Source organism: Ruditapes philippinarum, unplaced genomic scaffold (assembly GCF_026571515.1).
Source record: "Ruditapes philippinarum isolate M1 unplaced genomic scaffold, ASM2657151v2 ctg7299_1_1_1_1, whole genome shotgun sequence".
Lineage (NCBI taxonomy): Eukaryota > Metazoa > Mollusca > Bivalvia > Venerida > Veneridae > Ruditapes > Ruditapes philippinarum.
Window position 1 is genome coordinate 32,036 of NW_026862430.1, and position 15,705 is coordinate 47,740.

The following is a 15,705-nucleotide window of genomic DNA, read 5'->3' on the forward strand; positions in this document are numbered from 1 at the left end:
CAGGAAAGAATCCATCTACCACTTGAAATTGAATATTTCATTTGCTCATTTGTCTGAAGACTTTTCTAGTATCAACATAAAATAAAACTGGAAGGTTCTCATAAAAATACAAGTGATCCCTTTTTAGCGAATTAAATGGGATATATTTGATGGATTTGATGGTACAATCAACGTGTCCAATGTCGTACGTTTCTCTTGCCCTATTGTATTGATCTTTGTTAAAGTACAACATTACAAATTTATGGTTTTACAAGAGGTCACTGCATCCTAAATTCTTATCATTTTATAGGATAATGTTCACTGTATTATGCAAATTGGAATTTAACGAGACGATTATTTCTTGCGAAAGTCCTATCAAAAACATCAAGAAGCACTAAAATGAAAAGTGAATAAGCCCATAAAAACATTGTGTCTAAATATGAAAGCTATAGTCACATGCTAAATACTTCACTATTACTTCTAGATTAAAAAGATATTATTCTTTTTAATATACTTTTGTATTTAGATATACTTATGATCTATACATTTCTGAATGATTTTGACGAAGGGATTTTTTTCCTTTATAACAATTTAATAAATAATCTACATGAACTACGAAAACTTCTATAAATATCTTTCAGAATATACCAGTAACGTCTGGCACTCTTTTTATTATAAAGGGACATTTTGTATTATCATAAACATTTTCATATATCAATTTTGGTCAATCACCATTATTAAAGTATATCTTTTGAAATATATAATCATCTAATTCAACTCAACAGAACAGCGAAAAAATTGAACATACATTCACCTTCAAATATTAAATAATCTGAGTCACTAGTAAGAAAAACAAACGTTTTATTCGATGATCTAACAAATATATATGTTGTTCGATCGATCGAACAAAAAGGGCAAACAACTTATTACAAAAACTTGTTAAATCTTATCAAATATATATATATCTACTTATAAGATGTTTGCCCTTTTTGTTTGATCGATGTATTTATTCAATGTTTCAAGTCAACTTTTTAATTAAATTGAATAAAAAAAGAGTCACTTGTTCTTTTATGTATTCCCCATTTGTGTAAAATAACCAATATTTGTACCCAAAAATCCTATTTATGGCTATAAAGAGGGACTGATTGGACAATCCCTTATCAGTTTGGAACGAGATAATTGCTTCTATTTTATTTTATATATTTTCATTTTCTTTAACTTTTTTGTGATCTGCGTGGGAAAAAGAATCAAAGCAAAAGACGGTCCAGGTTTAATTTCTGCCATAACTTTTTTAATATTTAATTATTTTTATGGGATAAAGTGTAGAGCCCGCTCATATTGGTGGATACCTATACAAGAATTCTTTCATGGGAGAATCTTTCTTTTTCCGTTTAATAAAACCGCTTGAATATCTGATTGTTCAAACACTCGGTTTCACTTCCCGGGAAAATACTGATTTTCTTTCTAAAATATACAACAGATGTGTTAGTTACAAAAATGAGAGAGATATACACTTTATCAAATTAAAATGATCAATCCACATGTAACATTTAGAACTGAAAAAGAAAATCAAATAATCAGTAGCGACCTTTAGGTTTCTTGTCAACTTCACAAACATCTTTTATCATATGAAGTCTAACTTATCAAGAGGTACAGTTTGTTTGTAAACGGTACTATTAACATTTAAAACTAAGTGTTACTTATTTCAAATATAGATATTGTAATTTATTTGTACGTTGAAAGATAACTTAAAGTGTTGGATACACCACTGTGTACACAATCACGCAAACGATACTCACGTAAAAGAAGAACCACCTGTTTCTGACTAATTGAACAGTAACTCCCTGGAGGTAGGGTTAGGTTTCCTAAAATGACTTTTTTAATACTTCAAATGTTATGGAACATTTAACTTGCTTGAAACATGCTGGGAGTAGCTATTTAAAGAAGATCAAGAAGTTGAAGCTTAAAATGAAATAAATAAAAATTCATTCATGAGTCAGTTATAAAGAAGCATATCTTTTTTTAAACGTCGTCCGTTGTCGTTCATACGTTAATAGTAAAGTTTCTTCGCCCTTGAGTACAGACCCCGTGTATGTCACCCGCCATTTTCTTAAAAAGAAATTATAGAAGTCCAAACGAATATTCTGAACCACTTTTTCAAAAGTCAGGTACTATCCGTAACACGGAATTTTGAATCTAAAATTAGGTAGTAAAGGCTAACATTTAACTATGTTATACACTCTTCCAAATAAGCGATCGTGAGCTATTCGGAGTTATCTTCGCTTACCGGAAGTGACGTAGAGTGAGGACTTGATACCAAAACTAATTCAAAACAGAAAAACGTTAAATTATTCAATTTTAAACAAGGTAACATTATTTTTTTCTTACATTTTAAAAACTTTATCATTGATTTAACTTCAAACAACCCAGTAACGGTGTTTTTGTCGTTTTTGCAAGGATTCGTAGGCGAAAATAACAGTTTTCTTTTTTACTGACCCTCGTTTCGGATACGCAATAAATTCGGATAAAAATCATTACGAGTATTACGTACAATTGCTGTGTGTATTCTTTTAATTACAGCTTAATACATCATTAACAATGTTCATTCAATGTACTGTATTGTTTAATTCAGACAGATCTGTTGTTTTTTATATTTGCTTAGCGGGTTGTTTTACCACAGCTAATTAAAAAAAACAATACAAATGATAAGAAACCTATCAGTAATTTACTTAAGAAAAATGTTGCATTTGCTAAATGAATCCAACATGATATGCATGATGAGCTTAAAAAATATTTAAGAGTAAAAATACTTTTTTTTCTATTTTACAGCTGATATCAGGATGTGAAAGCTTTCTGTGTATTTTAACTTTGTATTGCCAAACGTCAATACTGACTACATAAATATTCATGACAATGGCAAGTGTCCTGGCAGATGTGGATACAAACAGAGTCCTACAAAAATGTAGTTGTTCAAAGGTATGATACCTCAAACTTTATAATGATTTCCAGATAAATGAATTGACAAATCATCATCAGAGCTGCATCAGTACTAACGGTGTAGTACTTAAGTACCAGTACCAGTACTTGGCAAATTATGCAGTACCATTACCAGTACCAGTACTAGATTTTAGCTCGGTACAGCAGTACCAGTACTTTTTTTGGTGAAGTAATTAAGTATCAGAACCATTACTTTTATATGTTCATCACAGTTGGAATAAATACACAGTGTCAAACGTTACAAATTATTGCAAATATTATTCAACAAAGAAATAAAATCATAATTTACATTAATATCAAAAATCATAACATTTTTACAACTTTATAGTTTTAACATACTTTTTTACCAACACTATTTACAACATATATTTATGTCATCTTAATTATTGTTTAGTAAACAGTCAACTGTAATACAATGCAATCATCTTTCATTTAAAACACAACAGTGTTTTGTTGCCTTTCACACATTCACACCTCTGTTCAATTTACACCAAAGTAAATAACAACTTTTTATAGTGCAAACGATATCACTTGAAGTAGGATTATTTAGAATAGAAGCAATAAATTAGTGATTATTTTGCTCTTTTACTAGTAAATACAAAGTAACAAAAGATTTGAATAAGGATATTTTAGGGTAAAGAGTTATTGAGTCTGTTTATCTCAATTTCATTTTTACTTAAAGTCTTTGGTGCTTTTTTATGATGAATACTACGTTAACATTTGAAGGAATATTGCCGCAAATTATCTATAGATTTGATAACTTACTTTTTCACAAAAGTAAAATAATGTAATTTACAGCTTTATTTTATGAGAAAAATTGATGCTTTTTTTTATCAAATCCAAAAGTACTGTCTAGTAATGCAGTAGCAGTACCACTTTTTATGACAGTAATGCAGTACCAGTACCAGTAGTATGAAAATTTTGTAAGAGTAATTCAGTAGCAGTACTTGCAAAATCGCTGCTGTACATAATACAGTACCAGTACCAGTAATGCAGCTCTGATCATCATTAATGAATGTGTATTGTGACATTAAATAGCGGTATTTACATGGAAAACATAAATTTCTATTGACAATACCATTTCGTTGGAAGTTTTATGTACAAATAGCATGCATATATTATTTATAACTTCTTGATACTTCAAAGTTATTACAAAGTATGTTTCATAAAAGGATATAAAAAGGGGAAAATCAGAAGAAAAGATTAAGGTCAAACTTAATTGCAGTACAATATTCATGTATATGATTTTCTCACCTTTTACATAGACAATTACTTTATACTTGTAATTGTAGGTTGTTATTTATCAATTTTATTTTAACAGCTGACAGAAAAGGACATACCAGGAGCAACATTAAGCACTGTACCAGAGAAATGCAGAGTGACAGACCTGAGGGTGTGGTTAAAGTGCCGAGGTCAAAAAGTCAAATCTAAAGAGAACAAGGCTGAACTTTGTGTCAGGTTTGTGAAGTAGTTGCTTACAATTTTTAACTAACTACATGTGTATATTAATGTGTAAACATATTCATGTATAATTATGTAGGAATATGTTTTACACTACAGTCTGTATAGAATATTACTTGTACTGTGAAGCTGTATGGATGTAAATCAAAGCTGAAGGACATTTGAGCCGCGTCATGACAAAACCAACATAGTGCGTTTGCAACCAGCATGGATCCAGACCAGCCTGCGCGTCCGCGCAGTCTGATCAGGATCCATGCTGTTCGCTTACAGACCCTATAACAAGTAGAGAAACTGATAGCTAACAGCATGGATCCTGATCAGACTGCGCGGATGCGCAGGCTGGTCTGGATTCATGCTGGTCGCAAACCCATTATGTTGGTTTTGTCATGACGCGGCTCATTTATTTGTAGATCTAGATCTGTACAGGCTGCACTGGGCTGGTGCAGTTTTGCTTGGGCCATCCTTAAAAAAATGTTTGTTTGCAGTAACGCGACCGACTCACAAAATTTGCCCCTACTCAAAATTTTTTTTCATGGTCTGGATAAAAAAATTTTTTTTTTGAATCAGAAAATTATGCCTTGTGCTTTGTTTTTGTTCTTTTAAAGGTTAATAGAAGAAATAAAATAATAAAATGTAGTTATTATTTAATTAGAATTCATTTATCAATTTATTAATGGTTACCAGATTATCAAAGCATATATTGTCCAGCATTTTGAAATTCCATGTTTATTTGGGAGTACAGTTCAAAAAAAAAAAAAAAAAAAAAAAAAAAAATCGACCTACCTACCCACCTTGAAAATTCTGGGTCGGGTTACTGCAAACAAACATTTTTTTAAGGATGGCCTTGTTTTATTTTTAAATGCTTTATTTTTATGCACAAGTCTTTTTGATATATTTAGTTTAAAGTTACTTATGCTAAAGTCAGGGATGACATGATATACATGTACCTAGATCTAAAAGTTAATGAAATGAATTGTTGATTTGAATGTTAATTTTAAAAATTTTATTTTGTCTTTGATGATTCATACTAGGGCTCGGTATCTGTAAAATTATGGATATGATATTTGTAAAGTTAAAAGGTGACCGATATTTGCTATATCATATGATATATTACGTTACTATAAATTAAGTTCATTATATATTGTGATCCCTATCTGAAATATGACTTTGTTTATTTTTAGGGTGAAGAAGTGCGTAGAAACAGGTGCTGTTTTTGACATCACTGATCCTTATCCTGGACAGCCGTATCTTGAGAAAAAGAAATCTGCCTGCCCAAACTGCCAAACAAAAACAAGACAACAAAACTCCAAAGAAACTGAAACTGAGACTGTAAATTGGACGAAAGATGCAAAGTGCCTGCCAGAGACATTTAACTATGTGAACATTTTGGACTACTCAAAACTGTCAGGAAAGAAGACAAAAGACATTGTTGAAAAACCCATTAATCGAGGATACACTTTATTTTTTGATGGATATGTTCATGATGTCTCTACTAGTACAAACTCAAATAACATTATTGTAAAATGTAAGTGTTTCAAATCTATGAAGAAAAATGAACAACCCCATGACAGTAGAGTGACATTAGATTCCAAGGGCCATGTGAAGTGTGGGAAATGTTCTTGTGTTGCAGGTGCTAGTGGGTTTTGCAATCATGTGTTTGCCCTGCTCTACACCATTGACCACTCAGTGAAGATAAAATTAACAGAATTTAGTAAATTGAAAACCTGCACTGAAAGGCCTTCACAATGGACCAAAGCTAGAACAGAAGGAGTCCGGGCCGAACCTGTTATGGCTGCAACTGTGGTAAAGCCCAAATTTGGAAATAACTTTTGTGGTATAAGACCCCTTCTTCAAGACACGCGGTTGAAAGAAGCTAGGAATGAACTGAATGTGAAAGGAGCAGTGGATAAACTGAAAGAGATTAATCCTTTGATAGGACTGTGCCAAGTAACCAGCTTTGAGAAAACCCCGATGGTAGACACCAGATTGGAATTAAGCACCCCAGTTGGCTCTGTGCTATCTTATCAGCTTAGTAAAACAGAAGGAGACTTTGTTGTAACTTTAAACCTTGAAAGTAATCCAGAAACAATTGTTAATGATGAAAAGGCACAAAATTTCCCTTGGATTAGAAGACATTTCCCAGATAGTGTTGAGAATACCATATTGAGAGACCTGAATTTAGAAATTACAGAACAAGATGCCATACAGCTTGAGAAGGATACAAAAGAACAAGCACAATCAGAAGCATGGTTTCAAGCAAGAAAATATCGGTTAACAGCAAGTAAGTTTGGGCGTATACTTTCAAGAAAGAAGGACAAAGACACATTCATCAAAGATTATTTGTTTACACCAAAGAATCTGTCACATGTTCCTGCAGTTCTGTATGGAATTCACAACGAGGAGGTTGCGGTAAAGAAGTACCTCAACTATATGACAAAAAGCAACATGAGAACAGCAGTATACAAATCTGGTGTTGTCGTGAATACTGCATTACCATGGTTGGCTGCATCCCCTGACAGACTGGTATATAACAATGATGTAGGTTTTGGACTGTTGGAGGTAAAATGTGCTTATTCAAAGAAGAGTGTGACCCCAAAAGACGCTTGTTGTGATCCTGGATTCTTTTGCACATTGAAGGACGGCCTGTTTTCCTTAAAAATAGAGCATGACTACTTTGCCCAAGTTCAAGGCCAGCTAGGAATTTGTGGAGCCAGTTATTGTGACTTTATTGTTTACACCAACAAAGGCCTCGGAGTGCACAGAATACTCTATGATGAAATGTTTTTTTTAGATATGGTTAGGAAATTGAAAGATTTCTTTTTGGACCATTTTCTATCAGTTGCCAAAACACAAATTTTGCTAGATAATAATAATAATGTGTCCTCTTAAAATCTCTACATGACTGTATATGGAAAACAAAACCTTTTATGGTAGACATTATAATCAAATAGTTTCCAGTGCCATAACTAAAAAAATAGTTAGTTTGCAGTTGCTCGACTGACTCAATGCAATTGGTCCACTTAAAAAAAAGTTGGACTAAATTTTTTTATCAAAACATAACCATATGCTTGTTTAAATCTTCACTAAGATATAAGAAGAACAAAATCCCGGCCAACCGACTCACTGTTAAAAAGGTGGGTCGCGCAAATGCAAACCAATTATTTTTTTAGTGATGCCCCAGTTGTGATATAATTCACCAAATGCAATATTTCATGAGTGGCGGTAGCCACAAGTGAAATATAGTAATTTTCATGCCACAAGTGAAATCTTATATTTGTATATAATTATGCATATAAAACAATTTTCAAACATCGAAGAATATGTAAAATATGTACTGCAAATATTTGTGCATATTATATGTAATAATTAAAATATATGCATACATTTTTTATTGTAAAATTTGACTTAGACTTTACAGAAAATAAATTTCTAATTACCTCCCTTTATTTACATAAAATGTTAAATTCGGTAATAGCTTTAAAAATAATGCTTTTTGGAACATACAATATTGATAAATCTTAACATGTACATATTGAATATGACGAACACATACATTGTACTAAACTCAGAGGCACTTCTAAATTGGTTATTTGTGAAAGGGTTCTGTTCAACTTTGGACCGTACAAAATTGAACATATCATACTTACTACTAAGAATTTTATTAACAATTCATTAAGAAGAAAAAAGAGAAAATAACAAAACAAATCTGTATGTTAACCAGTTCTTATATTTCGTGTGTCCTCCAATTGCTATAACAACGTGTAAACACCTGTTTCATGGAAATGATGTAGTTTCTCATGAAAGCTTTCGGATTTATTTGGGATAGTCTTTTTCCAGCAACTCCTGTCACCCAAGTCATCAAAGTTAAATTTTTGGGCTGCATTGAACAGACCTGTAAGAAAGCGACCAGAAGCGCCCCCCCCCCCACCCCCCTCGCAATTTGCTGGAACTCGAGCAAGCGCAAGTTCAGGAATGGGGTACTATGAGACAGAGGTGTTTACATTGTTATAGCCATTTGGGAGGACATACAATGTAAAAGTATTAGAACTGGTTAACATACAGATTTAGCGCGATTCAGAGACTATTCATTTTATTAAGATATTTAAAGCCATTCTGTGATATTTCATTTTGCAGTAGCATTTTTTTGTTATTTTCTCTATTTTCTTATCAATAAATTGTAAATATAATTCTAAGTACTAAGTATGATATGTTTAATTGTGTATGGCCCAAATTTGAACAAAGCCCGTCCACAAATAACGTATTTATACAGAAAAATATAAGTGTCGGGTTATAAGTGCCTCTGAGTGTGTATATTTAGCTCTGTAACACAAAAAAAGCAATATATTTAATTGTGTTCTCACCAAACTAAACTCACCATAACAAATTCTTGGCTTTTCACTGTCGTTGCTATTTTTTTTACATTTTCCGTTTAGTTGACCGTGTTTTCCTAATATTGCATTCATGCATTTTTGTTTACCTTAAAATATAAAGTACACTTCTTTGGGTTCCTTGTTTGTATTGTTAAGCAATAAAATGTAAGGGAAAATTACGATATATGTACATTGAATGTTGTCATTTTTTATTATGTTATTGGATATACCGCTTTACTTTTGGTTATATTTGATGCAATTAAACCTTATCTAGTATAGTTTAACCTAGTCCAGCAATGGAGCTTTTTGTAGTTATGAATGTACACACGTTTTATAAAAGAATGTCCTATTTTAATGGCATTTTTCTTACAAATTAGTATATGCTTCAAGGTTTCATCTGATGCAAAATGATATAACTTTCCTTCCCTGCTTCGCATGAACTAAATCAGGGAATTCAAGATGGAAGTATAGATAGAAATGTTCATCTAATAATATTAAACGTTCGTTTTATCCACTCCACTCAGATACTTAATTGAAAACATGTCTCGTTTAATCATAAAGTTCCGTTGAAAATGCTTTATGTAGAGAAAACAATTTGAATTAGTCTCCATGACAGACTTTAAATGGATTCTTAATCATTTCAGTGATAGAACTCATCTTAAATCTGATAAAGGTTGTATGTCGTTTATCTTTAGGAGACTTTCGCGACATTCTATTCATTTGTATTGTATCAAAATGTCCCTGAGTAAAAATTGGAAATTTGTCATATTGAACAACGAAGTCATACAGACAAATATAATTCGTCTGAAATATAGACCTTTACATGAGCTTCAGGGATTTTTGCAGAAGAACTCGTTTAAAATATAATAAAAGATTGTCTGTCGTTTCTCCCTAGATATTATCTGAAAACATCGAAAAAAAAAAGAAATTTGAAATATATATAAAACAACTTGGCCTTCTTAATATTTGGCAAACACTGTTCTAACGCCTATAAACGCAATGTGAATAATATGTTGCCTTTTTATATTCTAAGAAATGACTGTCATTTTCAGAGGAAAAAACTTGTTACCTACAATTTTTCGGTATTAAGAGAAATAAAATAAAAACAAAAGGATCATGGTGGCCTTATATCGCCTACTTGTGGTCAATTGTCAGAAAATGTTGATATATTTTGTACCTTTCTTTCTTTTCCTATCCGTTTTTTATATAAAAAAAGACAGACTCGTTTCATGTAAAAGCTTTTTTATTTTTGGACAAAACCACAAAGTGGTATAACAGTGAAAATGATTTCAGAGACAGCATGTTGTATAACATCTACGTAGATTTGAACTAGATTTTGTACAGTTTAACACATTAAGCTGCGGAATGTACTGTCAAGACAAGTTTTGTACGTGAAGTGAAATAAATTAATGCTAATCTTTTTCACATTTTGATAAAAATGGGCAGAACTAGAAGCTTAAACGTCTGTCAGATACTGACTATTCTTTATATTTGTTGATAACTAAACAATTTTCACTTAAACCCCGCATGTGACGGGCCACAATGATATGACAAAATGTGTTAAGATCGGCATAAAGAAACAACGAACAAAGAAGTGCTTGCCACATACAATGTAGCAATCCCCAACCGGTTTGATGTTTGTTTACGTACTTTGACGTCAAAGAATTTGTTTCATATATTTTAGAGTTGAAAATAACTAGGACTTTAGATGTTCAATTCGCATATTAGTTATACGGGAAGGTCGACTTAGAAATATACAAAATGAAAACCTTACTCTCCATTCGTTTGTTTTTCAAATATTTGATGAATACACATTTTGCGGTTATGTTTATTTTAACAATTATTAAATGTCTTGCTAATGGGTTGTGTGGGTTTTTATCCCTGCAGACATAAGCAAAATGCATATTTGTTTAAGAGTTTGTGCAAAGGATTGAAATGTAAAATCTTGAAATGATAATTTTAAAAGCACATTATTTGGACAAAAATAGAACTTACTGTGTACACCAAAATGCTAATCATTGTGACCTGCAATTTTAAAGAATATTGCCTCATAGAAATGACCTAATGATGTATGAGTGTGTTTGGAAGACGTTGCCAATAGGAGTGCATTTCGGAGGTCATTAACAACCGTGTTAAACATATTCATTAAGTTATGAATAGTCTGTCTAGACCAGCTAAAAAAATGGCCAAAACTAATAACTGTTGAACCTGCCTGCAGCACTGTCATACCATATAATGATCCTTTCGATTTGAGCACAAAGAGGTGCACTGTTCGAAGTTGTTGTCATATAGAGCTCCTCGAAGATATCTATTCGACGTTTATCACCGAGTAGAGCTTCATAATTTGATGAGGAACTGTCTCCGGAGCTGTTGCGTTTTGTCGGATAGAGACCTTAACTATCTGATACAAGGTAAAATGCGTTTTTTATTGTAGTACAAACACATGAAGACAAGATAAAAAGTTTCGATGCAATGAGATTTTCTGTTTGTTTTACAACAAATTATTGTTCGTCTGACATTTTGTTTATCGTCCGAATTGAGTACCACTCAAGCCGCTGCTAGGGGGCATGAGGGATGTTGCACTTATTCCTTATCCCTCATGGACAAACTCAATCAAACCGAGTCTAAAACTTTCATGTAATTTTGTTGTAGTTAATGCTTCCGAGGGATCACTTTGTTTCCAGATTTTTATACTTCACAACAGCAGGTGTCAAGTGCCGTGTGGCAGCTGTAAAAAGTTGCCCCGTACTTCACTTCAGTGCTGTTATATATTTCTGGTCCTTCGGGATCATTGATGCCAACACTATCAAGTGTTGAGAATTGAGTACCACTCAAGCCGGTGCTAGGGGGCGTGTGGGATGTTGCACTTATTCATTATTCCTCATGGACAAACTCCATCAAACCGCGTCTGCAATGTTCATGTCTTTTTGTTGTGATTAATGCTTCCGAGGGATCACTTTGTTTTCAGATTTTTTTCTATTTGTCTACCTGGCTGAATGTCTGCCTTCTATGCGTACTAGATTATAATAAATATTCTGCACGTTTATGTTATATTTAGTTGAAGCTAGAGATGTTCGCGGAATAGTTTTCAGTAACATATTCTCAGCTATAAAGATTCGCGGAATCATGCCTACCGCAAAAAGCGCTAACTTAAAACGCGCGAAACCTTTTTTTTTAGGAATACAGTATGTCCGTCTCTCTCTATCTGTCTTTGAAAAAATGATATGACATTTTGGGTTATTCATCCTGAGATATTCTATGCCTTATGAGAACATATATCTATTTGACTTTTATAGTTTGTCCGTCTGTCAATAGTCTTGACTTAAACCTATTAAATTCTTTGAAACGTATCGGAATCATGATCCTTAACGAGAAGATAATTCGTACTTTCTTAGAATGAATGAGTTGTTTTAACGTTCCCCTGCCTAAAAATAGTACATAAATTATACAATTATGGATTGATGAAAAAGATATGATCCGGATACGAATTAGACACTTTGACCTTAGCGGTAGGGGTCTATTGTTGCTCATAATATTGATGCTACTTAAGATGTTCCAAAATCCCTTGATAAAAGGCTGAATAAGTTATGGACTGGAAACGTGTGACGTATGGACGGACAGAGAGACAGACAGACAGAGCCCGTTTCTATACCCCCCCCCCCTTTTTTTTCGAAAAGGTGGTGTTTCAATAATAGGTTCCGTTGCTATTATTTATATAACGAGAGTTGTTTTTTTTTCGACGATGATCATGCTTATCGACGTGTCGTGCGCTAGAATTCACGGTGTGTAAACTCCACTTCTTTGGTACACTTTTCGAAAGGATCCCTATAGGGTGTGACGAAACAGCATATCTGAGCTTTAGAAAGGCGTGCCATAATCAAATGTGTAATTATTAGTAAAATATAAATTTATGTCTGCTAGCAGGCTATCATTAAATGTTTTTGTTGAAATTGTAAATGAAGCATATTCTGTTGTGCACGTGCAAAGCAAGACAAAAATTTCTACCGCTAAATGCTGTAATGCATGAAAGCGATTGCATAATCGTCAATGATAACGAAAAAATAATAATAATGTGAAAACGTCTTACCAAAAACTGTTCAGACAACACAATATTAAAATCAATAAAGTGGAAAGTTATCACTTTGGGTCAGTGCGGTGCAGATAGAAACAATAAACTAAATGCAAAATGCAAGTTATTGACACTGAGTATCATTTTTAGTTAGTGTGTTCATTTTAATCTGATTTGAAATCACTTCGTTTACGAATACTGATTCCGCTTACAACATTCATCTCATCGCTTGAACCCAGGTTACTGAAATTGTTACTATATTCATCATATTGTTTGAGCCAACGAGTTCTGATTCCACTTACTATATTCATCAAATCGTCAGAAAAATCGGTAACTGATTTGGCTAACTAATATTTTTACCACACAGTTGGAACTCAAGGATACTGATTATGTTTACTTATATTCTTCATATTGTCGTAACTAATAGCTAAATACATCCATGAACGCAGTCTATTCAAGTACTCCTTGATTACCGAGGATGTTTTCAAATTTGATCCTGCAAACATCATAAGACAGATGTCTGAAGATGGTTCTAATTAAATATAGTCCATGTCAGACAATGAAAACAGATATAAATCTATTCTTGATAATTCCACATCAGCCTAAATCCTTTGATGTATCACCTATTTGTACCATTTTATCTACATGGTAACCACAGACTGGTATTAACGTCCCGAAGCTGTGTGTACTATAAAGGTACTTTTTAAAATTGTACCAGATTTCATACAATTTCTTGTCCGGTCTCAATGTTTTGATCAAAGCCAGGAAGTCAAGATTGAAGATTTAAGAAAAAGAGCATATGGAACATTACTTCATCATTACTAAAATCAAGCACGAAATGCATTTTGTTGAATTCAATGTATTGAACGGATTGAACGTGTCGTGTGAGATGATGAAAACATTCTAGAAAATTGATTCAAGAATTGTCATTTTATTTCGTCAAAAAACGCTTGAAACAAGAATAGAATTTTCTAAAATTACCGATACTCACTGCCTTTACATGAAATAATAAAAAGAGATTTTGTATTTCAGAAACGCAATCTGTGGTCATCAGTAATGCTAAAATACATTATCTTCAAACTTTTCACTTTTCTAAAAGCCATTGACTGTTCATCATCTACAAATAAAACGTTCCTATTGCTAAACAAGCACTTCACTCACCTTGGTTTAAAAATTAAAAACTTATGTTAATTGTAATACGGTGTTTACTGTCTTGTATCATTTGCGTAACGCTGCAAAGTTCTCAAATTTCTTCAAAAATATCTTTATAGGTTTCACAGTAGCCATCAAAGAATTCGAAACATTACATTTTTGTTCAAATTCATTCACAACTTTAACGTTTTAACAGTCTTTTCCCTCAACAAAATATTTTGTCTGTGTCTTTATTACTATTTTCGGGCGATTGCTCTTTAATTTCTTAAAAGTGAATTTCAATCATATTTAAATAAAATATGCTTTAAAATGAAAACTGTTTATGTTCGTTTAATAAACAAATGCCCAGTTTTTTGTTTTACATGCTTTTGTTTTTTTTTGTTTTTTTTGTTGTTGTTGTTTTTTGTTGTTTTTTTCATGAAATGAAATTCAAAAATTCTACAAATTTCTTTCTTTCCTCACTTTGTACTTCTGTCGTATCATTCATGCGAAATTCATCCAATTATGCTATGGGTGCCGATATTAGCATTGGTGCTACAAGTTGACATATACGTATATATGACACTATAACGGGTTAATATCTAGAAGTTTGACCTTTCATAGATGCTTTAATGTTCCTCTTGCAGCCCAATCGCCATTTCCCATTGAAGTGTGCAACAAATTACATCATAATAAATTTCTATTGCTTTTTATTCGAAATATGTTTCGAAGCGCAAAAAAGCATGCTGTAAACATATTTCAATAACTGCTCCATACTTTGATCAGCTAAATATTTCAAACGAAGTTTATAGTACAAAACATTAAAATCAGTGCAAATATTCAAGAAAGAATACCATTCTTTTTTTTTTCATTAACAATAAAAACATGTTCCAATATCAATCTTTAAATGTCTGCTTTCTGATTCATGACATGTGTTAATGTATTTGAAAGTGTTCTCATTATAAAGCAGTCATCTGTTTCTTGTTTGATAGAACCCATCACCTCTGGTTTTTCTTCCGAAAACAAATTTGTACCATTGCAAAACAGTACATTAGCCATTTATTATGAATATACAAGAACTATTTATTGGTATCGTAAGAAAGAAAATCAACTATGTTTCGAATGCAGAATGCTTATTTACTTAATTTTTGAATGTACATTGACAGCTGCATCCACATTAATTAATTTATGAATTTACATTGACAACATAATTATCAATTTATTTGTACATGTACAATGACAGCATCGCTATTAATTTGTGAAAGTACATCCTAAATTTACCCCCTCAAAACACTCTCTATGGGAATAAGAACTTCAATCTTGAAACGTAAACATATCAAGTACCACTCCCTATAAATACACATAAAAACAGATGTTTCGCTTTTTCACCGATTATGCCCCCAAATTATGGTCACATCTAGGCGGTCAAACCACCAAGTCAGCTTTCCTGAATATAAAGCCAGTAATCACCTTCTCCGCAAGTAGCAGACTACTTATCTCAGAATTTCAGATTTAGCGGTGGGAGACAAATGACTATTAGACTCAATGTCACGGAGAAATTTCGCTTCGCCCTAGAAAATTTCACTTTGCTTCACCTGAAAAAAATCTTGATAGTTCATTATTAATTTGTAGAGCAATTGATACGAAGTTTTCTAAATCAATTGAAAACAAGCTTCACCTAGTTGTATTATCAAACAC

General features: G+C 32.5%; 1 protein-coding gene across 2 annotated transcripts; it reads left to right on the top strand.

Annotated features, from left to right (window-relative positions):
* Positions 1–2,215: 2,215 nt before the first annotated feature.
* LOC132719050 (uncharacterized) lies at positions 2,216–7,636 on the top strand. Of its 2 annotated transcripts, none has more exons than XM_060702787.1 (3): positions 2,216–2,955; positions 4,298–4,434; positions 5,619–7,636. In XM_060702787.1, the coding sequence occupies exons 1-3, from the start codon at positions 2,887–2,889 to the stop codon at positions 7,324–7,326; spliced, it is 1,914 nt and encodes a 637-aa protein (XP_060558770.1). In that variant the 5' UTR covers positions 2,216–2,886; the 3' UTR covers positions 7,327–7,636. The 2 variants fall into 2 exon arrangements, with proteins under 2 accessions (XP_060558770.1, XP_060558771.1); XM_060702788.1 differs by lacking the exon at positions 4,298–4,434 and having other exon boundaries at positions 2,216–2,346; positions 2,809–2,955.
* Positions 7,637–15,705: the final 8,069 nt, after the last annotated feature.

Coding starts and splice junctions, on each gene's coding strand:
- LOC132719050 (XM_060702787.1), top strand. CDS start 2,887: ATGACAATGGCAAGTGTCCTGGCAGATGTGGATACAAACAGAGTCCTA. Junction 2,956..4,297: donor AAAAATGTAGTTGTTCAAAG/GTATGATACCTC, acceptor TTATTTTAACAG/CTGACAGAAAAGGACATACC. Junction 4,435..5,618: donor AAGGCTGAACTTTGTGTCAG/GTTTGTGAAGTA, acceptor GTTTATTTTTAG/GGTGAAGAAGTGCGTAGAAA.